Source organism: Monodon monoceros, unplaced genomic scaffold, assembly GCF_005190385.1.
Source record: "Monodon monoceros isolate NGI ecotype Baffin Bay Population unplaced genomic scaffold, NGI_Narwhal_1 Super_Scaffold_15, whole genome shotgun sequence".
NCBI lineage: Eukaryota > Metazoa > Chordata > Mammalia > Artiodactyla > Monodontidae > Monodon > Monodon monoceros.
In genome coordinates, this window is record NW_021703771.1 from 40,407,535 (window position 1) to 40,433,585 (window position 26,051).

At 37.7% G+C, this 26,051-nt stretch overlaps 1 protein-coding gene and 1 pseudogene across 4 annotated transcripts in view; one reads left to right on the forward strand and one right to left on the reverse strand.

Moving 5' to 3' along the window:
- CDK19 (cyclin dependent kinase 19) overlaps positions 1-26,051 on the reverse strand; it is a 170,162-nt gene that overhangs the window by 16,710 nt on the left and 127,401 nt on the right. For all 3 annotated transcript variants that reach the window (XM_029223331.1, XM_029223332.1, XM_029223330.1), the window contains 2 exons: positions 7,269-7,326; positions 1,660-1,791 (listed from right to left, as the gene is read on the reverse strand). In XM_029223331.1, coding sequence (XP_029079164.1) covers positions 1,660-1,791; positions 7,269-7,326 — 190 coding nt within the window. The remainder of the gene's footprint in view (positions 1-1,659; positions 1,792-7,268; positions 7,327-26,051) is intronic.
- On the forward strand, positions 19,196-19,832 carry LOC114895788 (annotated as a pseudogene). Its single transcript, XR_003793646.1, has one exon. The product of XR_003793646.1 is annotated as a proteasome maturation protein pseudogene (transcript).

Below are 26,051 nucleotides of genomic sequence, written 5' to 3' on the forward strand. Positions count from 1 at the left end.
TCCTCTGGTACCTTCTGAGATTGTCTAGATTTTACTGTTCTCAATAGAGAGACCTAATAACAGAAAAAGCAAACAAAATTCTAAATGTCTCAAAAATATAGCCTCTCAGTAAAAGTCATTCATTGGAATGTAAATAGAGTCAGGGTCTGATTTTCACTCATTCTAAGGACCGCTCTATCCCTTCCATTTGCTTTTTGTAGTTCTTCTTCATTCAAAGACAGCTGCCACTGTCCCTGGCAGACAGAGTGGCAGCCTCTGGTAAGGGGCCTTATTACTATAAGCTCAACTGCCAGGGGACAGGTCTAAGGTCAGTCTCACACTTCTCTACTATCAAACACAAACTGGTTTTCCTCACAGTGCTGTGGCTACTCATAGCCTTTTTCACTAATTTAACAAAATCCTTTAGCAGTATTTATGAAGAATTATAATATTCCACACTGTGCTAGTGTCTCAATCCCTAGACAAAGAAAGTATAAATGTGTTCTGGGTATCTGAGTTTTGCAGAAATCAGACCTCCTGACGAATGAGGACATTACTATATTTTAATTTTTGTTTCCCTTTTTACCCATGAATAGGTTAATTATGAGTCTAATCTTTTCAAACGTGAGAACTTCATTTATAGTTCTTTGGCTGCCAGCAGGTTTTTCATAAGCTTAACAGAAAAAGGATTGAGCTGACTTGTCTATTTTTAATAATTTTATAGCTTAAGTGCCTTTATCAAATAGAACTCAACAAAAGCAGCTAAATGTAGTCAAAACAGATATTAGTCTAATACAAGTAAACAGAAAATTCAAGAAAAGGAAAATTTAAAGAAACACACTTAGAGCAAATTTAAGTACCTTACAGAACTAGCCCTTCACATTAACAGTACTATTTACTCCCTCCCTCCCCTCTCTTTTTACCTCCTTTAAAGCAATATCTAGGTCTGAGGACAGCTCTCTCTTCCTGACTCCCTCAATTAGCAGCTGGGACCTCTAAGGACACTGTAATGACAGGTAGCAAAATCTCTGATGCCTCTGTTCTGAAGGAGACTTAAAATTTTACAGAGTATGTTTATAACAGGTTTTCTTACTCAGTTTTTTCACTTGGTGAGATGGCAAGATGCTGAGCACAGCTAATCTACCCAGGCTCTATTTCCTACCTTAATGGAGAAACTGCCATTCTGAAAACTGTAATGGCAAGAGAGAAAGATTAGTCATATTGTTTCTTGCTTAGGAAAGGACTGACTAACTTTTCCCCAAATAGAAGGGGCTCTCTCCAATAACTACACTACTCCCGTTTTTCTGTTTTTTTCTTTTTGTGAAGAAAACAAGTCTAAACCTCTCTCCAGTCCTTCTGATTGACAGTAAGTAAAAAATAACATCTGCATGTTACTATTTCTATAGCAACTCAACAAGATCAGATACTTCTATCCTCTGAAAGAAAATTTCTTTCTTTAAGGGAATCATATTCTCCTATACAGTTAAAAATCCAAATCTACCAGATTACAAAATCTGGGAATATAAACAACAGGACTTTTACAAAGAAATTTAAAGTGGTTTTTACAAAGCAGCTTTATTATTATACCATTTAGTATTTATGATAATGCAATATCATATGATAATGATATGATAATGTAATACTTACCAACTATAAGTAAATCATTTTAGACTAACTTACCAATGGCCTTTGTATAATGCCTTGCACCAAGCAAAAGTTCTGGAGCCCGATACCAAAAAGTCACAACTACTGGATCCAAATCTGCTAGTGGCTTTAGAGGAGAATTGAATAATCTGGCAAAACCCATGTCAGCTAAAAAATAAAATAATAAGAAATCAGGTTGGCATGCTCTTATAACCATGCAAGGTTGATGACAATAGCCACTAACCTTATAAAGCAATCCTTTTTCCTCTCTTTTCAACCAGTGGTCTGTACCAGGCACCAAATCTCCCCTTCTGAGGTAGATACTACTATTGTGCCTATTTTACTGATGAAGAAACTGAGGCTTAGAGATATTCTGACTTGTCCAAGGTCATAGAACTAGCAACTACAGAGTCAGAATTAGAATCCAGGTCTGACTTCAGATTCCTGGCTTTCAGAGACAGAATAATATTCTTAAATATTTTAAAAATAGAAAATAGTCTAAAAGTTTCCATGATTGATTATGACTTCTGTATGCCTATATATCGAAAAAACCTGACTATATCTTAGTTCAGTGTGTGCTAGAGTTGGTTGGCTCTCATGGACCCAGCAGAGCCAATTCATACACATCTTTTGAACTCTGTTCAGTAACGTCATGTTTGTGGCTTGAAATTGGCTGTGGTGGGAGTATTTACATCATGGAAAACAGCAAATGCTACAAATGGGGGTTTTTCCTCCCAGAGAGCCAGTTGTTGTATAGTTACCAGCACATCACATACATGGTTCCAAGAACATAGAACACATAAGAGAGAATGTTATAATTCAGCATTTAACAAAGGTCTATACCAAAGATAACTAAAATATTAGAGGTACACAAAAGTAGTAAAAAGACTATTACTATAATAAGGTATTGGTGACTAATTTTCTTAAGATTTCCTAAAGAATAAATACCTTATACCTATAAAGCACTTCAGAGTTTACAAATGATTTTCACATACATCATACATCACTTCGTCTAATCCTCATAAGAATGCTGGTTTAATAAGTACTGCCCTTGCCACACTTCTGTGATGAAGAATCTAAGGCCCAAAGCAGTTCAATGACTTGCCCAAAGTCACAGGGATAGAAAGTGAAAATGCCAGTACAAACAAAAAGCATGTTATAATTTAGCAGCTACATTCTTAACCATGGAACTGATATCCAATAGATTACACATATGATAACTGCATGTCACAAAGGCAAAAATCACAAAAATGATAAACCTCTACAATATGAAATATTGTATATTTTGACTGTATAAGGGTCCCTAGTGTACTATACAATGCACAAATAGTAAAGTTTCAACTACAGAGCATCATTTAATCTAAAACCAATATACTTTGATATACATTAAATTTTTAATTTACAGTGATTTTGTTTCTTTAGAGTTTGAATAATTTACAAGACTTTCTGAGAATGCTTTGGAGGACCCAGGTCTTAAAAAATAAAGCTACCCAAGGATGCCTATGCTGATGCCTACACTTTCTTAAGCAAATTTCCCTATAGCAAACACAGATATTCAAAACCATTCTACCAATATTACACCTACCTCAAAGCACTGCTCTATATATTTAGTAGATGCTGATTGTTGTTGATGGCAAAGTAATATGATGGAATACTCTTTCATACATTGAAAAGCATGCTATTTTTAAGTAAAGGCTAAAGCCAGTATTTCTCCCCTTATTCTCCACCTTCTAAGTTTTATATAAGCCACATCTATTCACTGAAAAATGAAATCAAGGCCAGACGAAACAATAAATATTCTTAAAAACAATTCCCGTCTATTGTATGAACTTTAAAGGAGTTTCAAACCATTTTTCAAATAATTACTAATTTAGACAAAAGGTAATTAGCCTAAACATTCCTAACACCTATTTTCCTAAAGTTAGATATGAGTGAAATTGTTCAATTCAACAGACAGGGGTAGTAAAATTCTGGTGTGGGTGCTAATTAGGCAGTATCAAATGACAGAAAAGCAGCAGAAGGCAATGTCTACTGCCAAGGAGCTTACATGAAGGTGAGATGACAAAATACATGGAGTAGATAAAAATAAAAAGGATAAGTACTATAAGACTAAAGGAGAGTTGCTGCTGGTTTCTACTAGACTTGAAGTCCCTTGAGGGAAGGGGTTATGTCTCCTTCACAGTTTTATCTGGAACAATGTCTGATAAACATTTGTAGGAGTGGACTAAATCGAAAGTGGAACTTGAGCTGGATTCTGAAGGATGGATCATTGTGAACGGTAAAGGCGGCGATGAGCATTTTAGGCAAGGCCTGGAAGTCTTCAGGTTGCTGGGGAGGGGAAGCCTCAGAGACAGGGAAGGGCACAGTATGTTTTCCATTTGGCTATGCTTTCTTTCCCTTTCAGTCAAAAAAGAACTGTCATAAAGTGTGAAGCATAGACATCAGAGCATTACTGATTTTTTAAAAAAATAATGTGCTATTAAAACAAAATTTAAAAACAATTTAATCAACTAGATTAATCGTTCACTAGACCTTTAATACCAATTACTGCTTACTTTTAACCCTGATTTTATCTTTAATCTTGGATGGAATTATAATCCTAAAACTCTTAACACTAAGGCAATTAACTGGCCTGGCTAGAATACAGAATTTATGTTGAGGAGTAGTAGGGCTATTTGGGAGAATAAGGAGACGACATTAAGTTTGGTGGCCGGCATAAGTGTGATGACTGGTACAGCAGGGGAAAGTATAAGACGATGATGATGAATTTGGTTTGGAATTAATGCAATATAGGTCGCCAGCAGAACATCCAAATAGAGATAAACATTTCATCTAGGGTGAGAGAACAGAATCTGAGCTGCAGATCTTAGAATCATTTTCATAGAACCCAAGCTTTTGAGGCCACAACTTATCAATTCCCTAAAGAAGTCATTGTGGAGGGAGGCCATGTCCCAAGCCAGTACCTAGCCTGTCTTGAAACAAAAGGGTAATAGGAATAAAAGGCAAAAATGAATAAAACACAGAAGTAACAGCAAAAGTAGTAGATAGAAAAATAGAATTACATGATGTCATATAGACCAAAGGAAAAGACGGTCACAAGGCCAGACTAGCCAGAAGAACAAGTAACAAGACAGTAAAGGAAAACAACAACTAAACACAGGCCACTAGATTTGGTAAGACAGAGATCACAGATGGCCTTTTAGAGAGCAGTTTCAATAGAGGGGCAGAATTAAGACGTCAGATAATAACAAATTAGGGTAAGTGAAAACAATGCGTAAACATCATGTATTTTAGAAGTAGAGGAACAAGGGGAAAAATTGAACAAATTGTAAAGAAAACAAAATGGATATGAGAAAATTTATGTTAAACTGGGGTGAGGACTATGGAGAACAGTATGGAGATTCCTTAAAAAACTAAAAGTAGAACTACCATACGACCCAGCAATCCCACTACGGGGCATATACCCTGAGAAAACCATAATTCAAGAAGAGTCATGTACCAAAATGTTCACTGCAGCTCTATTTACAATAGACCGGACATGGAAGCAACCTAAGTGTCCATCAACAGATGAATGGATAAAGAAGATGTGGCACATATATACAGTGGAATATTACTCAGCCATAAAAAGAAACGAAATTGAGTTATTTGTAGTGAGGTGGATGGACCTAGAGACTGTCATATAGAGTGATGTAAGTCAGAAAAACAAATACTGTATGCTAACATATATATATATAGAATCTAAAAAAAAAAAGGTTCTGAAGAACCTAGGGGCAGGACAGGAATAAAGACGCAGGCATAGAGAATGGACTTGAGGACAGGGGGAGGGGGAAAGATAAGCTGGGACGAAGTGAGAGAGTAGCACTGACACACACACACTACCAAATGTAAAATAGATAGCTAGTGGGAAGCAGCCACATAGCACAGGGAGATCAGCTCGGTGCTTTGTGACCACCTAGAGGGGTGGGATAGGGAGGGTGGGAGGAGATGCAAGAGGGAGGGGATATGGGGATATATGTACACGTATAGCTGATTCACTTTGTTATACAGCAGAAACTAACACAACAATGTGAAGCAATTATACTCCAATAAAGATGTTAAAAAAATTGGGGTGAGGATTATGAATGTTTAAAGGTGAAGAGGAGAAACTTGAGAAGGAGAGAATGGAGATACTGTAATAAGAAGGGCTCAAGTACAGCAGGAAGATATTTAGAAGCTAGGAAGGACATCAGATAGGACTTAGGAGAAAGAGACACTCTTTCTCTGAGACTGTTTCAAAGGCAGAGCTGTGCTGACAAAAAGTGGTCAGTGAGGTCATACCAGATAACTCCGATATCACTAGGCAGCAGTGTTTGGAGGGAAAGAGACCCCAGACTTGGAATTCAAGTCCCTCCTTTGAAAGGCTGAGTAAGCTACAGTCTCTCTAAATCCAGCTTTCCTTATCTGCAGTATCTACCATAGAGGGTGGTTGTGTAAAGCAAATGAGATAACGTTTGAAAGTATCTATCTTAGTGTCCCCCATAGAAGGACCATCCTTTATTTCCCTTTCACGAGGGTCTAGCAAAAACTAGGTACTCAATAAATGCCTCCAAGTAAAAGTGTGAGAGTGAAACAGAAAAGTGAGGAGCGGTAGAAAGGGGATGGGAGGGAGGAAGAAGGAAAGTGGAAAGGGAAGGAAAGCAGCCACCTGGTTCTTAACTAACAACAACAGAATTTTTTTATGACTCAATCTCAGTAAAGTCAGAGTAGAGGTTTAAAGAAAGAAAAGTTGGTTTAGAACAGCTTCTTCAGGAACTGGGCTAGTGAATTAATTGAAGAAGTAGAAAACCAAGCAGCAGGGCACGCTTGGTTGAAGCAGGACAGAATGAATTTGTAGTATGTCAAGTTAGCACAATTCCGCATCACTTCGAGCATGATATATTCTAACAGCAAAGAAAGCAGGTTGCTGAAACAAAATTTACTTTAAGATCTTTCTAAAAAGCATTGGACATTCAATAAATGTTAAGTTCTATTATAAGAAATTAGAACAAAGCATTTCTTAGCTCATTTTCTCCCCAAATATGTCATAGGTATAAATGATGCCAATTTCTTTCAGAACTTTCAAGTTGCAAAGAAATTTTTAATACAGAGACAAGACTTCTGCCAGTGCCTTAATCTAAGACTGGCAAGCAAGAGAGTCTATAAATATATACATTCATTTGGAAAAGATATGTTGGTAGCTGGCACCAGGACATGTGGTGGAGGGAGGGGAGGGCGGGGGGAGGTATCTGTGAAGATCTGTATGTACTAGGTCAGGGTGGGAGGGATGTATTCCGGGAAACATTTGGTAAAGCTGAGACAAAAGTAAGATTCAGAGATTATGTTTAGGGTGACTGTGCAGGACAGTAATAGTAGCATAAACACATACTTGGGGTATTGTATGGGAATGAATTTTTTGCTTGCTTCAGCTTAGAATTATAGAACCTTATTTTGGGAATAAATCTGAGGGATTTTACAAACTATCTATCTACATTTCCCAACATCTTTTCTACAAATATTATGAGGAATTAATTTTTAAATTAACTACTTAAATAAGAGTATTAAAAAGGGAAACCATCTTTGCAGTCACTTCAGTTTCTTAGTAAATTATTTTAGAAATAATTACCTACCTATTTTGACTCTCCCCCTCTCAGGACCTTCTCCCATTACTAGGATATTTGCTGGTTTCTAGAAATAAAAATAGAGCATTCAAATTACTATATTTATTCTTTTGACATGCTCTAAAATGGAAAAAAGTTCTTATAATATGAAAATATCACTTTTGGATTTTCATCAAAACTATAATTGAATATCAAGTACCCTCTATATAGTTAAAGCATTTGACATACTTGAAGTTAGCACTAACTTTCCAAAAACATCCTTGCTATAGAAACATCTTATTTTCAAAATCATATCATACAAAAAATCACAAAGGAATTAAAGCTGTCATTTCTATTTACCCCACAAAAGTAATGAGTAAGAATAATTCTTAAACCTGCACAAATTATAAGCTGTCCTATTGCTGCCCACAATAAAGGGCTTTTGTGGTTGAAAATTTTTACATAAAATTTCCAGCCACAATATAACTACCTTCATTTAAATGAATCAAGTGGAATATTCCTTGCTAAATATTTCTAAGCTACTACTATAGGAAAACATGGTCAACATTCAGCAGACTCCATTAAAATTCATACACATTTTCAGCCATAGTTCATGCAAAAGTGAGAAATTCCAAATATAATCTCAAGATGTAGGAAAATAAAAGCCAAGGCTAATACAGAGCTATATAAAGAAAAGAGTAGGCTGCAAATGTATCCAGCGTCTTTTAAGTCATCCTTTTTTGTAGACATTTGGAAACAGAGAAACTGTGAAGATACACACTTTTGGGCAAGTAAGTCTCCTCTGTAAACTCTTTGGAGAGAAAAATTTATGATTCATTTATTTAATCAATGAATATATTTTTAGTGTCTTCTAGGGAGAAAGAACCATACTAACCATACAAAGAATTAAGAGGAAAAATAAAGGCACAGTAAACCAAGTTCCTAACCTCCAGATGCTCACTACATAAGTAGAAAGAAATATCAGAAGTTTTGTATAATTCTAGAAGGTAATGCTAATTATGAGTTATGGAGAGGACTGAGATCTTGGGTTAGAGGCTAAACTAGATTACTTTTAAGATCTCTTCCAATTTTCCAGCTCTTTTTAAAGTTTCAATGAAAACAATAAGCATTAAAGAAAAAAAAAGTTCAAAGAAGGAACTGATTAACAAGAGCTCCCATTGTTAAGGGAAATGTTCACTGGAGGTGGGGCAGCGGCTATGTCCATTATCCAGATCCTGAAAAATGAACAGAAGCTAGAATGGCAGAGCAGAAGAAAGGTAAGGGCTGGGCTTCCCCGGTGGCGCAGTGGCTGAGAGTCCGCCTGCCGATGCAGGGGACACGGGTTCGTGTCCGGTCCGGGAAGATCCCACATGCCGCGGAATGGCTGGGCCCGTGAGCCATGGCCGCTGGGCCTGCGAGTCCGGAGCCTGTGCTCCGCAACGGGAGAGGCTGCAACACTGAGAGGCATGCGTACCAAAAAAAAAAAAAAGGGCTATGAACGAAGCAAGCTTAGGAGAGAGTAATAAGTCTGACTTGACAGAAGGCAGAGGACTCATGTTGGAGGTGGTAAAATGAACCTAGACCCTGCAGAATCTTAATTGCCAGGTGAAGTAATCGGGCCTTTGTACACATTACAGGCAGTGAGATTACAAGAAAGAGGGAGGTATCACAACTGGGTGTAAGGTGATAAGCGCTTCATCCAAGGACTTCTCAGCTGAAATGACGAGGGAGCTATGGAGCTGAGGAACATTTTAAAGGAGAAATTAACAGGACTTTGTGACTAGTTGAAGGCAGAAGATTGAGACAAAGGGTGATAAAGATTTCATTAAGGTTTTGAGTTTATGTGACTGGAAGAATGGTGCCCTTGTGATAGAGAATTTATGAGAGGTACTGATTTGGGAGGGGGAACAACAAAGAGAAGGAGATGGCACATTGAGTTTGAGTGATATGAGAGGCCTAGTTGTACTAGCCAGGGGAGTGGAAATAGGAAGATTTAGATTTTTTTTTTAAATGAATTTATATTTTATTTATTTATTTTTGGCTGCGCTGGGTCTTTACTGCTGCATGCGGGCATTCTCTAGTTGCGGTGCGGGGGCTACTCTTCATTGCAGTGCGCGGCCTTCTCATTGTGGTGGCTTCTCTTATTGCAGAGCACGGGCTCTAGGTGCATGGGCTTCAGTAGTTGCAGCACACAGGCTCAGTAGTTGTGGCTCGTGGGCTCCAGAGCACAGGATCAGTAGTTGTGGCACATGGGCTTAGTTGCTCCATAGCATGTGGGATCTTCCTGGACCAGGGCTCAAACCTGTGCCTCCTGCATTGGCAGGCAGATTCTTAACCACTGTGCCACCAGGGAAACCCAAAGATTTAGATTTGAAAGTTATTGTCACTGGAGTGTGATAATTGAAGACATGAGACAAGATTAGTTTACTGTAGCAGAAAGAGAAAAATGCATCAGACAAAAAACCAAACCTTCAAAATTCAAGTTTAACAACTATTTATCAAAGATCCATTATGTATAAAACACTGTCCTGCAGACTTTCAGGAAACAAAGAGAATTAAAACATGAAGCCCTTGACTTCAAGGAGTTTAATATCTAGTAGGGAAAGACAGACAGATTACTTTTTAGAGTACAAGGCAGATTACAGAAAGTACCAAAACAGCAAAATAAATTGCCAGGAATAGATGATTCTTCTCAGTGAATATCAGGATAGTCTTTAGGAAGGAGATGACTTTAGATGAATTTAAGAGTGCCTAAGATTTTGATAAGCATAAAGAGAAGAATGACTTTTCAGGCTTAGAGAACCCTAAAAGTAAGAGCCTGGTCACAAAGAAAACCCAGGGACATGACATGCTGGGAGAGCCTACAAGTATTTTGATTTTGACTAGAGCATAGAATGCTCAGTGTAGAGCATTCCTAAGGCTAGGAACTATGTTGGAAATTAAACGTCACATTAAAGAAACTATAATTTATGCTATAGGCTAAGCCGAGACAAGACAGTGAGATAATCAGATCTATATTTAGGAAAAAACTCTGGTAGCACTGTGAAGGATGAACTGAGAAGGAAAGGTGGACCACAAAGTAGAGACAGAGACCAGTTGGAAGTGGTTACAATAGTCAAGGGAAAAGTAAGGGGTCCCTAACTTGTGACAATGGTCATGGAGCAACACATAAGAGCATTTCAAAGGAAAAGTTCAAGATTTGGCATTGCTTTTTTGCACCGCCTTCACTTCCCTCCATAGTCACTCATTCAACAAATACTGATTGAGTATCTAGCAGTGATTTAGATGCTAGAGATACAGTAGTAAACAAAACCAGGCAAGATCCTTGACCTCATGGAGCTTACATTCTAGTGGGAAGAGAAGGGCAATAAATAACAAATGTACAGTACATCAGTATTGATAAGTGCTGTGGATAAAAATTAAATAAGGAGAACACAAAGAGATTTCCACATCTGGTATTATGGCTGAGTAGGTGCTCTAGGAGACCCTGCCATTACAGAACAACAATATATATGCTGCCTAAGAAACATTCCTTGAAGGATCCTTGATCTCACAAGAGATAAGGCAGGGGTCCCCAACCCCCAGGCCGCAAACCAGTACCAGTCCGCCCGCACAGCAGGAGGTGAGCGGCAGGCAAGTGAGCGAAGCTTCATCTGCCGCTCCCCATCGATCCCCATCACTCGCATTACCGCCTGCACCATCCTCCCCACTCCAATTCATGGAAAAACTGTCTTCCATGAAACTGGTCCCTGGTGCCAAAACGTGTGGGGAACCACTGAGATAAGGGATATCTACAACAACCCCAGCCCCACCCCCAAATAAGGGCTGGAGAAGGAAGGAAAGGCAGGATGGACCTGGGAGCAGATGCCAGTAACACACTTCACTGGGGACACTGAACCCTGGACCACCAGCAAGGTGAAGAAACTGAGCCTGTTCCCTGACAATCAGTCAAGACTCCCATGGGGACTAAAGTAAACCAGAAGAAGCAAAAGGAAACCCTCTCTGTAGGAAAAACTTCCTAACTTAGGCCTAAGGACTAAAACAATACATTTTCCTGCTAAAAACATACTTTAATCCATTCACATACTATTTACAAGAGATCCATCTAAGTGGAAGGACCATAAAAGCTGAAAGTAAAAGGCTATTAAAAGAGCAGGCAAACTGCTAAAAGAGTCAACTATAGTAATGTCAGACAAAATAGCTTTTAAGACAAAAGCATTATTAGGAGTAGAGATGGTCACCATGTAATGATACAAGATTCAATTCACCAGAAAGAGAGAACACTCCTAAAACTCATTATGTACTTGAAATATATATGTATTTGATATAATTTCAGGGAGGGAAAAGACCAAGGATAACAAACATTTCTCAATAATTGATATGTCAAGCAGACAAAAGATCAGTAAGATATAGACCATCCAAAGGACACAATTAACAAAGTTGATCTAACAGGCATATACACAACTTTTTACCCAATAATTAGAGAGTACACATTTTTTTTTCAATCATACATGGAACGTTTACAAATGTTGTTAGTGTACTAGCAGGTCTCAAGAAATTTCAAGGAATTGTTATCAAACAGACTATGTTCTCTGACCACAATGAAATTAAGTTAAAAGTCAATTACAGGGACTTCCCTGGTGGTGCAGTGGTTAAGAATCAGCCTGCCAATGCAGGGGACACAGGTTCGATCCCTGGTCCTAGAAGATCCCACTTGCCGTGGAGCAACTAAGTCTGTGCGCCACAACTGCTGAGCCTGCGCTCTACAACTACTGAAGCCCATGTGCCGCCAACTACTGAGCCCACGTGCTGCAACTACTGAAGCTCACACGCCTAGAGCCCATGCTCCGCAACAAGAGAAGCCACCGCAATGAAAAGCCCACACTCGTCACAACTAGAGAAAGCCCACGCACAGCAATGAAGACCCAATGCAGCCCCCCCAAAAAAAGTCAATTACAAAAGTATAAATCTAAAACTCCATATATTTGGAAATGTAAAAATACCTCTAAATTATTCAAAGGTAAAAGGAGAAAGTATGAAGAAATTTAAAATACTCAGAAATGGAATAATGATAGTACGACCTATCAAAACCTGTGGAACTTACAAGGGAAATGTATAGCCTTAAATATTTACGTTAGGAAGAAAGGCTGAAAATAATTATGTGCCTAAGTTAAGAAGTTAAAACAAAACAAAGCAAAATTCAACAGACTAAAACAAAAGAAAGTAAAAGTATAAAGGTAAGGACAGGAATTTATGAACAAGAGAGGATTTATGAAGCCTTTAGGACAACTACAACAAAAGGAGAGAAAGTGCAAATAGATGATATTACAAATTTAAAAAAGGAACATAACTATAGATTCAGTGGAGGTTAGAAAGATAAAAGAACCCTATTAAAAAACTATATCTATTAATTTAAAAATATATACAAAATAGGTAAATTCAAGAAACTGTAACCTACAAATTGACTCAAAATGAATTAGAAAACCTGAAGAAACCAAGAAGTAGTAAATAAAGTAAAACTGGACTTAAAAATCTTGCTACCAAAGGGTAAGCTGGGACGAAGTGAGAGAGTGGTATGGACTTATATACACTACCAACTGTAAAACAGATAGCTAGTGGGAAGCAGCTGCATAGCACAGGGAGATCAGCTCGGTGCTTTGTGACCACCTAGAGGGATGGGATAGGGAGGGTGGGAGGGAGATGCAAGAGGGAGGAGATATGGGGATGTATGTATATGTATAGCTGATTCACTTTGTTTAAAGCAAAAACTAACACACCATTGTAAAGCAATTATACTCCAATAAAGATGTTAAAAAGAAAAATCTTGCTACCAAGAAAACAGATGATCACAGAGGCAAGTTCTCCAAATTTTCAATGAACAGATTGTTTTCAATTTTATTCAAACATTTTCAGAGAATAGAAGAGGGAATACTCCCAACACATTCTAGAAAGCCAGCATAACCTTGATAGAAAAACCAAAAAAGGATAAGAAAGAAAAACTTCAGGCCAACTCCACTCAAAAATATTAAACAAAATAGTAATAAGCCAAATCCAGAAAAAGGAATGCCAGGATGGCTTAATATAAGAAAATCTATATAAGTCCATCACCACAGTGACAGATTAAAGAAGAAAGATGATTTAATTATCTTGATAGAGGCTGAAAAAGCAGCTCATAAAATTTAACACCCAGTCATGATAAAAACTCTCAGCAAGTTAGACTAGAAAAAACTTCCTTAACCTGATAATGGGTATATATCAAAAACTAAGAAAGAAACAATGAAATCATTTCCTTTAAAATCAGGAATAATGTAAGAATACCCACTATTAACACTTCTAAAATCAACACTGTACTATAAGTCTATTACTATAAAGCAATAATTAAAGACATATATATTAGAAAGGCAAAAATAAAACTATTGTTATTTTCAGATAATATAATTATCTACATAGAAAGCCCAAAGTATTTACAGGCAAATTATTAGCAAAAGTAAGAGAGTTTAGAACGTCTGGCTACTTGAACAATATGAACAAGTCAACTGTATTTCTGTATATCAGAAAAAAAAAGCTAGGAAATATAATTTTTCAAAGGCAGCACTTCTATAGCAACAACAACAAAAAAGTATAAGGTGCCTAGGAATAAATATATCAAAAGATTTACAAGATTTTTATACAGAACACCTTGAAACCTTGTTTTAAATGATATTAAGAAGTTCTAAATAAATTAAGAGCTCATGTTAATAGATAAGAAGACTCAATATAGTAAAGACATCAATTCTCCCAATACTTCTCTGTATATTCAATGCAATTTCAATCAAAATTCCATCAGAGTTTCCTTGTGGAACTTGAAAAGCTGATTTTAAAATGTATGTGAAAGAGCAAAGAGCTAAGAATAGCCAAGATATTCACTAAGTGTTAGGGGTAGGCGATGAGGAGAGGAATCTGGCTCAAAACATTATATCAAGATTTATTTTAAAGCTATAGTGATTAAACAGTGTGGTTCTAGTACAGGGATAGACAAACTGATCAATGGGAGAGAATGGAGAACCTAGATGGAACCAAAATACTGAGAGAGAACTTCAGATCAGTGGAGAAAGGAAGAACTAATCAATAAATGGTGCTGGCACAACAGGTTATCTAAGTGGGAAAAAACTAAGTAAAATGAATCCTCACCTCATATCATATAAACAACAATTTCAGGAGGATTAAGGAATTAAATGTGAAAAGCAAAACTTTAAAACTTTGGAGGAAAAAAAAACTGGAGAATATCTTTCTGAGGTGAGGAAGAATTTCTTAAACAAGATACAAAGAATAACCATAAGAGAAAAGACATAAATTTGTCTATTAAAATAACTTCCAATCATCAAAGATAAGGAAAATAAAAAGACAAAGCACAGACAGGCAGAAGTATTTGCAACACTTATCAGTAACAAAGGTTTAGTATCCAGAATAAAGAACTCCTACAAATCAATATGAAAAACAAGCTAACAGAAAAACGGACAAAACGTCCAAACAGGGATTTAACAAAAAGAAGAAAATGTTTAACCACTAAGCATATGAAAAGATGATGCTATACCTCATCAATAATGGGGAAAATGCAATTAAAATCACAGTGAGATACCATTTTACACCTAGTAAATTGGTTAAAAATTAAGAACAGTTGAGTAGGAAGTAGCTCAGGGGAGCTCCAATACATTGCTGGTGGGAGAATAAATTGGTACAACTTTTTTGGAAAACAATTTGGCATCATCTTGCAAAACTGAACAATTGCATACCCTTTGACTCAGTAATTCCATTTTTAGAAACACCAAAGAATGTTCATAGCAGCACAGTTTGTAATAAAAAAAAAAAAAATCTGGACGCAACCCAAATTTCTAGCCAATAGGAAAATGGAGAAATTAATCGTGGTCGAGTCACACAATGAATTTTAAAAGCAGTGAAAATCACTGAATTACAAACAAAAGTAAAAAATGTTCAGATCTTGGAAGCATTATGTTGAGAGAAAAAAAGCAAGTTTTAGAAGACTATATACACAGGATGCCATTTTCATAAAACTTAAAACCGAGCAAAGCTAAAAAATGTTCTGTTCAGGCATATATACAAATGTGATAAACCTATTTTTTTTAAAAGGAGTGAATAATAGGTTCAAAATTCAGGATATTTGTTACCTCTTGGGAGGAGACAAGAGGACAGGATGAGGGAAAAAACATAAATAGAAGCAAGCTATTGGTAATATTCCAGTTATTGAGTTAAGTGATAGGCTCTTGACTGTTATGCTTTGTAAGATAATATATAAAGCAAGGAATGGGGCTAGGTACTGTTGGGAGTGGGATGACAGGGTGTTATTTCCAACATCATTTAAGCATAATTTTAAATTACTTACATAATGCCTCTCTGAGAAGGTAACATCTGGGATAAGACGTGAAGAAAGTGCAGTAATAAGGGAAGGGCAACTTGAAAGGCTTAAGGCACAGGTAAAGCAGAGACACGCTACGGAGAACAGTGGGCATGGGGAGAACAGAGTGGTAAGGCACTGATGATTCTAAAGAGAAGGAAACCCTACGTAGTGCTTGCTTGCTGTTTGCAGTGGTTCTGCTTTTGGCACAAGTCATTTGGGTAGCAGAACTGGATGGGCTTTTGTGTGTGTGTGTGTGTGTGGTACGCGGGCCTCTCACTATTGTGGCGTCTCCCGCTGCGGAGCACAGGCTCCGGACGCGCAGGCTCAGCAGCCATGGCTCACGGTCCCAGCCGCTCCGCGGCATGTGGGATCTTCCCGGACCAGGGCACGAACCCGTGTCCCCTGCATCGGCAGGCAGACTCTCAACCACTGCGCTACCAGGGAAGCCCCTGGATGGGTTCTTGAGCACTGTCTAGCCTGTGCTCTGAGAGCTGATGAGGGCTGCCACGAGATCTGCAGCAGAGCAAGATCATGGTGTTCGGAGCAGTGAGGAAAAACCTTGGTGAGCTGGCAGGGTGACTCACTGGAGAAAGAGCAAGGAGGTCAGTGCGGTTGCAGTCAATGTGAGAGGAGGGGAGTTAGCCCAGGGGCAGCAGAGGAGGGGTGGGGCAAAGGTTAGGGAGGGGTGCCGGTCAGACAGAATGACGTGGGGGCTCAGAAAGACTAGGTTTTTCATGACTAGAATTAGCATCGTTTTGTTATATTATCCATCTTACCCATAATTTTTACAAATTGCATAATTTATTTTATATATATCCTGCCCAATCTCTGATAGCAGAGTTTGGAGCGATTACCATTTTCTACTACATTATATATTTCCATAATGTTTGATTTTGTATATTTTGGTATTGTTTACAAGTAGATAGATGGTATTTTAAAAATATAAGAAAAAAATAATGCTGAGAGGAATAAAGGGTAGAAGAACAAGAGCCAGTGAAAGAACTGGTGAAAGAGCATCCAAGGTAAGAAAACGGTCAGCATAGGGTTCTAGAAGCTAAGAGTTTAAAAAGGAAGAGGTAGCCTTCAGGTGCAACAGAATGAAAGCTGAGAAGAGGCAACTTTGGGACAATTAGAAGGTCACTGGTGACACAGAAAAAATAATTTCTGTGCATTTACAGAAGCTAGACACAATAAATGAGACCCAAATAAGTGGAAAAAAGGTAAAGGCAGATTTAGAGTACATTTTTCAAGGCCTTAGTGAGAATGGGAATCTCTGGGATATAACAATTTTTTAAATTGTAAAATCATCAAATAAACCATTTTATGTACCATTTGTTACACTATTCGCAATTCCTAAATTTTGGATTTAGGAATTAAATCCTTTTAAAATAAAGAAATAAGATAAAAACACAAAGTATGATATAAGGGAACAAAAATTGCTTCGTATAAGAAATGAAAATAGATTATGAGCTGCTGAATGGGAGAAAAGCAGGAAGTTCATCTTGGACCACTGTTAGCTCTTATTAGAAGTTCCTGCAGTCACACTATATGGAAACAGAGAATATGAATATGAGCACCACAATGGAATGAGGAGAGGGAGAGAGAGAGAGAGAGAGAGAGAGAGAGAGAGAAGAGGATCTAGCTAGTTCTGAAGACAGTAGAGAATAACTTTGACGTGATCTACTTGAAGCCCATGGAAGCTCTAAGAGTGAGGCCTGAGATGAGGGCAGAAGTGGTGACATGGTTTAGGGGAGCAGCGACTGTGAGCTCTTTTGTACAGTCTGAGAAAGGAACCTAGAGCTTGGGCAGTATCCATAGAGAAGGGTTCCTGTAGTCAAGTAAAAATCTAGAATCACAGAGGAAATCTTTTTTTTTTTTGCGGTACGCGGGCCTCTCGCTGTTGTGGCCTCTCCCGTTGCGGAGCACAGGATCCGGACGCGCAGGCTCAGCGGCCATGGCTCACGGGCCTAGCCGCTCCGCGGCACGTGGGATCTTCCCAGACCGGGGCATGAACCCGTGTCCCCTGCATCGGCAGGCGGACTCTCAACCACTGTGCCACCAGGGAAGCCCGGGAATCATTTTTTAATGCACACCTCTTAACTGGGCTTTATCTGTCCCCTTCAGGACGAGTGAATGTGTTACGGTCATAAGATACTTGATGTTTCAAAATAACAACAATAACAGCAAAATAAATAACATGATCACCATGAAAATGCATTTAACTTAGGGAACTATATTCAATATCCTGTAATAAATCATAATGGAAAATAAATAAAAAAATAAAATGCATTTAACTTTTCAAAGCATTTTCACATCGATTTTCTTCTTCTTAAGGGAAATACTCAAGGACCTACAGGGCTAGGGGCAAGTCTCTGAACAACTCCATATAACCCTCAAGATTCCACACTGAGTTGTGTTTACAGATATTATGCTGAATTTTCAAAAGACTAACTTTGACAGTGATTAATTAAGTGAAGGTATATGCTATTAAAAAACAAAGGAAACTGCAGCTCATGCACACACACCCACACACACACGTACAAACCTAAAAGAATGAAAAAAGGATACCAAAATTGTTCTGACCTAGTTACATCCCAGTTAACACAGACTATGCTTTACTAAAACCCCTCTTCTTACTGTGAACACAAAATGCCAGCTGTGAAAGAAAGTGATACTGCTGGGTTTGCACACTTTAGTTACCATAGAAACAGTAGAAATGGCAGGAGTTGGATGTCTCATATTCAAGTTATCAGCAATAAAATTGGACAGACAAATCAAGGCTGCAGGGTTCATTTTAGTTAAATTGTATTTTAAAGGCAAAAGTCAGGGAATTAATGTGATAAACAGTATGGTTACTCAGAAATTATTCTTGAAATATCTATATTTTAGCAGAATTTAGTTAACTCTTGAATGTACATTCATGATGTTTTGCATGTATTCTAGATTTGCTTTTTCCTTTTATAGAATCAATTTTTTTCACAGGGTTAAATTTATTTCAGTTAATTGGCACATCATAAATAGAACAGCCTAAAGATATACAATTATCCTACTACATTTGCTTTACACTTCCTACACCAGGACATTTGGAACAAAAATATGAAACCCACAAGATGAGTCTCATCAGCACCAGTAAAGAAGACAGAAAAACAAACACAACTGTCTACAATCCTGAATAATAGGAAAAAACCAATCAGACATCAACTGGACTAGTTTCTGAACAATGAACAGTGCTAGCCTAATATTAATGGCTACAACTATTCTTTTCTTTAAATACAGAAGTGGCATGACTCTCGTCACATTTCATACAGAAGTACATTCCCAGGAGAAAATTTTCAGTTTATGTTCCTTTCTTTACACTGTTCTCCATTGTTCACCTTGAACAAATAAGATTCTGTATTGTAACAAACAGGACAAAGAACTAAGAGTGAGAGACATGCTTTTTTTCTTAAGCACAATAGTCATTTGCTAGTAGCATCAGTCTATCATAATTTTACCTCTTAAAATAACTTCATTGACAGTTAAGGATTTAAAAATATAGAGAATCTGATTATTGTGACTGCAACCTCCTAAAGGGCAGGGAAGATATTTCTATCACCACTTTATGTATCTGCTGAAATCCAGGCATACAGCGTTTAATAAATATTTGTTGAATGGGTTCGCAGAGCGAGTTGAAGGTGAATGCCAGAGGACTTGGATCTCAGCTAAAGGACAGTATTCCAGTTACTGAACTTTCAGCAAGTGGACCTTTTGAAAGTCATGATCTTCTTCGAAAAGATTTTTCTTGTGTGAAAAATGAACTTTTGCCCAGTCATCCTCTTGAATTAACAGAAAAAAATTTCCAGCTCAACCAAGATAAAATGAACTTTTCCACACTGAGAAACATCCAGGGTCTATTTGCTCCACTAAAACTACAAATGGAATTCAAGGCAGTGCAGCAGGTTCAGTGTCTTCCATTTCTTCCCAGCTCAAACCTTTCATTGGATATCTTGAGGGGTAATGATGAGACTATTGGACTTGAAGATATTCTTAATGACCCGTCACAAAATGAAATAATGCGAGAACCACATTTGATGGTTGAATATAAGCTCGGTTTACTGTAATGCAGTGTGCTGTTCATGGAAATAGAGGGGCTGCATCTTTACAGTCATTTTTTTACTATAATTTGATGTGCACAACATTAAAAGTACTGACACATGAGAATTTTTGCCTAAATAGTATCTGTGATCATTTGAAATTATTTGGGTCTTTGGTTTATGTGATAATTGAAAGCACTAAAGGGAGATGGTTTTAAAACTTCTAATTTATATTAAAACAATAGCTTTCTATATCTTTAAAAAAATGTTGCTAATTAATATCATAAAACTATCCACAGGTTCCAATTCAGCCTGTTTTCTAGTTATTCCATAAATTTACTTTTGAATAACGATTATCAGTATTTGAGTCTGCAAACTTCATAGTAGCATCTTTCAGAATAAACATCTGTTCAGTGGCAGCATTTCAAAGTAAGTACAAAATAAGAGTATTATATTTTACCTTCTTTCAGTATAGTCCATTAATACTCATAAGAATAACACTTGCTTTATTGATGCTACTTTAGAATTATAACTATATTCTTTGATTCTTTCAGGTTGAAAAGTATAAGTTCAGAGGTTTTGATTTTGGTCTTGTTTTTAAAGTGAAAAATTAAATAAAACAATCAGCAGATGTCAATTAAAAAAACAGATTTGTTGAATGAATGAACAATTAAATGAATGAATGAAAATTGCCAATGCTCAGTATTCATTGTCCTTTGGTAGGCAAGTTCTCAATTTTGAAAGAAATTGTTAAGAAACCAGAGTGAGCACTTACCATGAAATATGCCAAGCTCACTTCTGAATATAGATTTTTTAAAGACCTAATTTTAATTCAGTCCAGGGTTTCAACAATCACTCATATGCCAATGACTCCAAAATCTATACCTCTAGGTCTCTAAGCTTCTATATATCTAGAGATATGTCAACTGTATGCTGGCTATCTCCACAATCATCTCAAATTCAACTTGTTCAAACTGAATCTTCACTGTCTCTCTTTCTGATAGTATTCCCTTCTCAGTCACTCAATCAACAAAAGCAGAAGTCTGAACACCTGTCCTTTATTCCTAAAATCTAACCAATCCTCAGGCCTGATTATCTTACCTCCTAAAGATTTATCTGCTATCTCCCCCCGCATTACCTCTGACCTGATTCAGGCCTTCATCATTTCTCAACCAGCTCATTACAACAGCCTGAGAAAGCTGCTATCCCTGCACCCTCAAACCAATTCTCCACATCCCTGTCTCAGTAGTGTTTCTTAAGCAAAAACCTGACCAGCTCAGCTCTGACTGACCACAGGAAAAACCCATGCTTCTAAACGTGACAATTAAGATCCACTGTAATCTGGTCCCTACTTCTTTCTTCTTCCTCTTCTTTCACTACTTTTTTGCTTTGCCCCAGTAATATCAAAGCGCTCACAGTTTCTTACCCCATTCCCTTATTCATGCTGTCCCCTCTGCCTGGAATGTTCTCCCCACCCACGTCCCCCAAGTCGTTCTTATAAATTTCTACTCATCCTTTCAGATTCAGCTCAGTCCTCCAAAAGAGCCCCATCCCAACTGGTTAGGTATGCTTCTGTACTCTCAGTACCTTATGCATAGCTAATCCCTGAACATACTTTACAGTTTCTCTTTTAAACCTTACTATTTTATGATTATCAATTTACGTGTATCTTCCCCACCACGCATTCATTAGGAAAGGGACTGTATTTTACCTATCCCTGTATTTCCAGTGCCCAGCATACTGTCTGGAACACCTTAGAAGGACGAAATATGTTTATAAAGCAAATATTCTAGGTCTAAAAACCAGTACTTCCCCCACAGAAATCCAGAAAAATGGACATTATGTTCCATAGTTCTATTAGTGTCATACTTTAGGTGTACTGTGGGTTAAATAGGCCTTTGTATTCAGAGAACCTAACCACTATTTAAAGTGCTCTTTCTCAGCGAAAATTCCTTCCCAGTTAGAAATTATGTATCAATAACTAGATGTAGGCTGTCTTAAAATGAGCAGTCTATAATACTAAATGCTGTGATTAATTTCATTTTACCTTAAAATGGTCTAGAGGTATCTGTAACAGGTACCTATGTTAATTAAACCTCGGTATTCATGGTAAACAGCTGCCAACCCAGCACTGCACAACAGTTAACAATGCACTTCTTTGTCTTTGCCTTTTAGGAGTGGTTACAGGCCTGAACAGCAGAGATAAGGTTTTCTTTTCTCTAACAAGAACCAATAAAAAGCAGCCTTTATAAAAAGCTTTATGCAAGACAAACACATGTATCTAGAAGGCAATTTACCTAACAAACTTCAAGGTCACCAACAGTATAATCAAGATATATTCCACATTGACAGCAAGGCCAGGAAACAAGGCTACAAAGGTATTCAGATGCTATCCTGTTCATTAACTAGTACAATCCATCTGCAGAGAAGCAACACTGGTAGAAAGTAGTTTTCCATTTACATTTGTGACAGTCACATTCAAATCAAATAATTCATTCTTATTATCATGAGAAATTAAGAATGTCAGAGGTAGAAGTTATCAAACAGCCCTCTCATTTTACTCATGAAGAAACACAAAAAACCTATAACCTCAACTAAGTCCACTGTCCACAGTGGCAGACCCAGGCTTAGAACCTAAGTCTCTCAGAGATGCACTCCAGGCCAGGGTTATGAGAACAAAAGCACACTTGGCAAATAAACAATACTTAATTGACTTATAGTCCTCACCAACAGAAGACTTCTACCCAGATGTGTGCTTAGTTGAAAATATGATCACACAAAATAACCATCATAAATAATCTCCCAGTGAAACGAATCATCAGTCCTTAAATGCAAGGTCCCCTCTTGACGAAGATACCATCATTCTCAGTAAGGGATCTTGAATCATCCTACGGTGTTGGTCAAATAGAATGCCTGTGGTAGCATACACATTTGTCCTAATTCATCAATTTGTAATTAAAATGGGTATATTTTATTGTATATAAATTCTACTTCAATAAAATTAATTTAATAAAATAGTATGTCTGAATTGATTCTTCAGTTCTAAACATAGGCCTCAAACTACTGGGGCTCCTTCTGTAAGCCTTCACTCCTAACCAGTTTCTGCCATTGCTGTCACTGTGGAATATATCTTGACTATATACCCTTTTAGGGACTATGAAGTTAACTTGGCAAATAGCCTTCTAGAAATGTGTTTGTCAGTACAGGCTAATAGAACTATACTAAAGTCAGGATCATCAAAAGAGCCCTGTCACCGAGCTGAACCTTCAGAGGCCTCATAAGCCACTGTGAGTCAAACCACGTCCCCTTTGAAGCTGGCCCTCTTAGAAGTATGACTCTTAGTGTGTATCACCTGCCTGTCAAACAGATGGTAGAGCACTATGCTCTAACTCAAACCAGCAGATGTGCAGGACTCTGCTGCAAGCTCTGGTTACTGGGCTATGGGCATGGATGATGGAAAAACTGACATGCCAGAAAGAATCACAGCCCCATATCTAGAAAACACCTCAATAATACCTTCTTACATTTGTAAGATGTGTGTCACAGTATCCAGAGCATTGTAAGAAACATTACCATACCTATCTTTACAAGGCCTTGTATAGAAGCAGTAGAAGCATCTGTACACAGAAGACATGACTACCATCAAAGGCCTTCAGGCTGCCATCATGAGCAGCTGAGCCACAGACTGTGGAGGACCAGCTCTAAGGAACTAGTTAGGAACCAAAGGTCACCAGCAAAAGCCCTAGTGTGATTCTTCAGCATGACAAGATCTGTAATTGTCCAAAATCACCTAAAATTGAAGGTTAGAAGATAACCAGGCCATACTTAACTTTTTTCATTGTTAGCTTTGCATTCTGAAAGAAATTAGGGTGACTAAATCATATTAAAATAAATGCTGCTTTCTGTCACAATTTGTCAAGTGAAACGTTAATAAATCAAATGAAAAATAATAGTCATTTGATTAGCATGGAATTGTTAGAATGAAAAGTTAAGTGAAACACTAACTTTGATCTATTTAAGCCAGTTTTTAAAAACTTTTTAAAATATAAAATATTTAGCAATATTTAAATATAAACCAGATGAAACATGCCCTACTTTTTTTTTTAAAACACCAAGAAGCATGTTTCACATATTTACAGTAGAGCTCTACTCTGTAAAGCATAAGTGGCTAGGAGGAGTATCAGGCTAAAGGAATTCTGGGGAAGCAAGTGGTTAAAAGAAAGGGCATCGCTGCACTGCTGATGATATTCAGAAGAATGGACAGAAGCTTCTACAGAAAGGAAATCAGGAGAAATTCAGGAACTCTGGAGCTAAGACAATGGAATCAACAACAATATAAAGCACCTATCATTATTGCCATTTTACAAATAAGTAAACTGAGGCTTAAGTAGCAAGACTGACTATCTTGGAAATAATTTTTTTTTATTTATTATTTTTGGCTGTGTTGGGTTTTTGTTGCTGCACGTGGGCTTTCTCTAGTTGTGGCGAGCAGGGGCTACTCTTCGTTGCGGTGCGCGGGCTTCTCATTGCAGTGGCTTCTCTTGTTGCGGAGCACAGGCTCTAGGTGCGTGGGCTTCAGTAGCTGTGGCCCGTGCGCTCAGTAGTTGTAGCGTGCAAGCTCTAGAGTGCAGGCTCAGTAGTTGTGGCGCACGGGCTTAGTTGCTCCGTGGCATGTGGGATCTTCCCGGACCAGGGCTCGAACCCGTGTCCCCTGAATTGGCAGGCGGATTCTTAACCACTGCACCACCAGAGAAGTCCAGAAATATATTGTTTTTTAATCTAGGATCTCAAAGCTCCCATATCATAAGAATTCAGCAAGGCTAAAACTCTAAAACATTATGAAAATGCTTGCAAAATGCTGCCATGATGGCTACAGTAAGATTTTAAGGGTTTCTTTGAAGTATAAACATTTGCCTTATCAGGCCCTGTTTAGCACAGACAAAATTAAAGACTTGATGCATCTCCTTGTCACACAAGTTATGAAGAGAAGCTGTGAGGCAAAGAGAGATTTCTAGACAATTCTCCAACAACCAAGCATTTATTTTAATCAAACTTTCACAAAGAAGAACAGCACAGCACTTTTTTTCCAGCTGAGTAGAAAACAGAGGGCCATCTTTGACTTCATATATTGGATTTTCATACAGTGCTGTTCCTAAAAAGTCTTCAAATGCTCTTTTTGGCTAAAGGACTATATTTCATGCTGTCCTTTCACTGCTTGTCAGCTAGCTGTTACAACTCAGCAGCATTACCAAACTTGGAAAACAAAGGTTTTGCTATCATTTAAAGTTTCCTTTGCATTTTTACTTTTGCTTTACACAAATGTGTGAAAAAGAAAAATAGAAATAAAAAAGTACTAATATTAGTGATAAGCATATGCCTCAGACTGCATAACAAAGAAAGAACCTCTAGGTATGTTCAAAGTGAAAAATCCTGGATCTCAATTTAACACACCCTCCAGATTTAAGTGGATTAAACTTGTGGTTCAATGCAGGGTGGGAAAGGAGGGAGGGAAGAGAAGAGGAGGGGAAAAGTAAGGAACATATACCAAATTCTGGGAATAAATCACTGAAGAATGTAAAAGGGAAGGAATAATTGGTACATTATAATGTTTTTTTCACTCTCTAGAACTATCCCGAAACTCTTACTACACAAGCAACTTTTATACATGGAAAAAATTATATATGAAAGGAGGGGGCTTCCTGCATTTTCTATACTATATTATAACTAAATTAAAAGGACAATAACAGGATCCAAACATCATTTAAAAGCCTCTCAGACTCTATGGTACGCAGCTTCAGACACGGTTTCCAATCATCCCCACCCCCAGTATACACACTCTTACGTAACTACTCCTCTTGAGTGTAGGCTATACCTAGTGACTTCTAATGAACAGAATACAGCAAAAGTAATGAGTCGTCACTTCCATGATTAACTTACAGAAGACTGTGACTTCCATCTTGCTAACACACATTCTCTCTCTCTCGCCCTCAAGTTTGCCACTCTGGTAAAGAAAACTGCCATGTTTTGAGATGCTCTATGGAGAGGTCAACATAACAAGGAAACAAGGAGGCCTCCACCCATCAGCCTGTGAGGAAATGAATCCTGCAAATAACCACGTGAGTGAACTAGAAGTGGACTCTTCCCAATCAAGACTTGAGTTGACTGCAACCTTTTAAAGAGACTCTGAAACAGAGAATCCAAGTAAGCCACACCTAGATTCCTGACCCATAGAATCTGTGAGATGATAAATGTTGTTTAAACTTGGGACTTGCTGATTAAAGAAAATGAAGCAACAGACATTCTAGCTACAGAGAAATGTATAATAAATGACTCTGGGTGATTTTG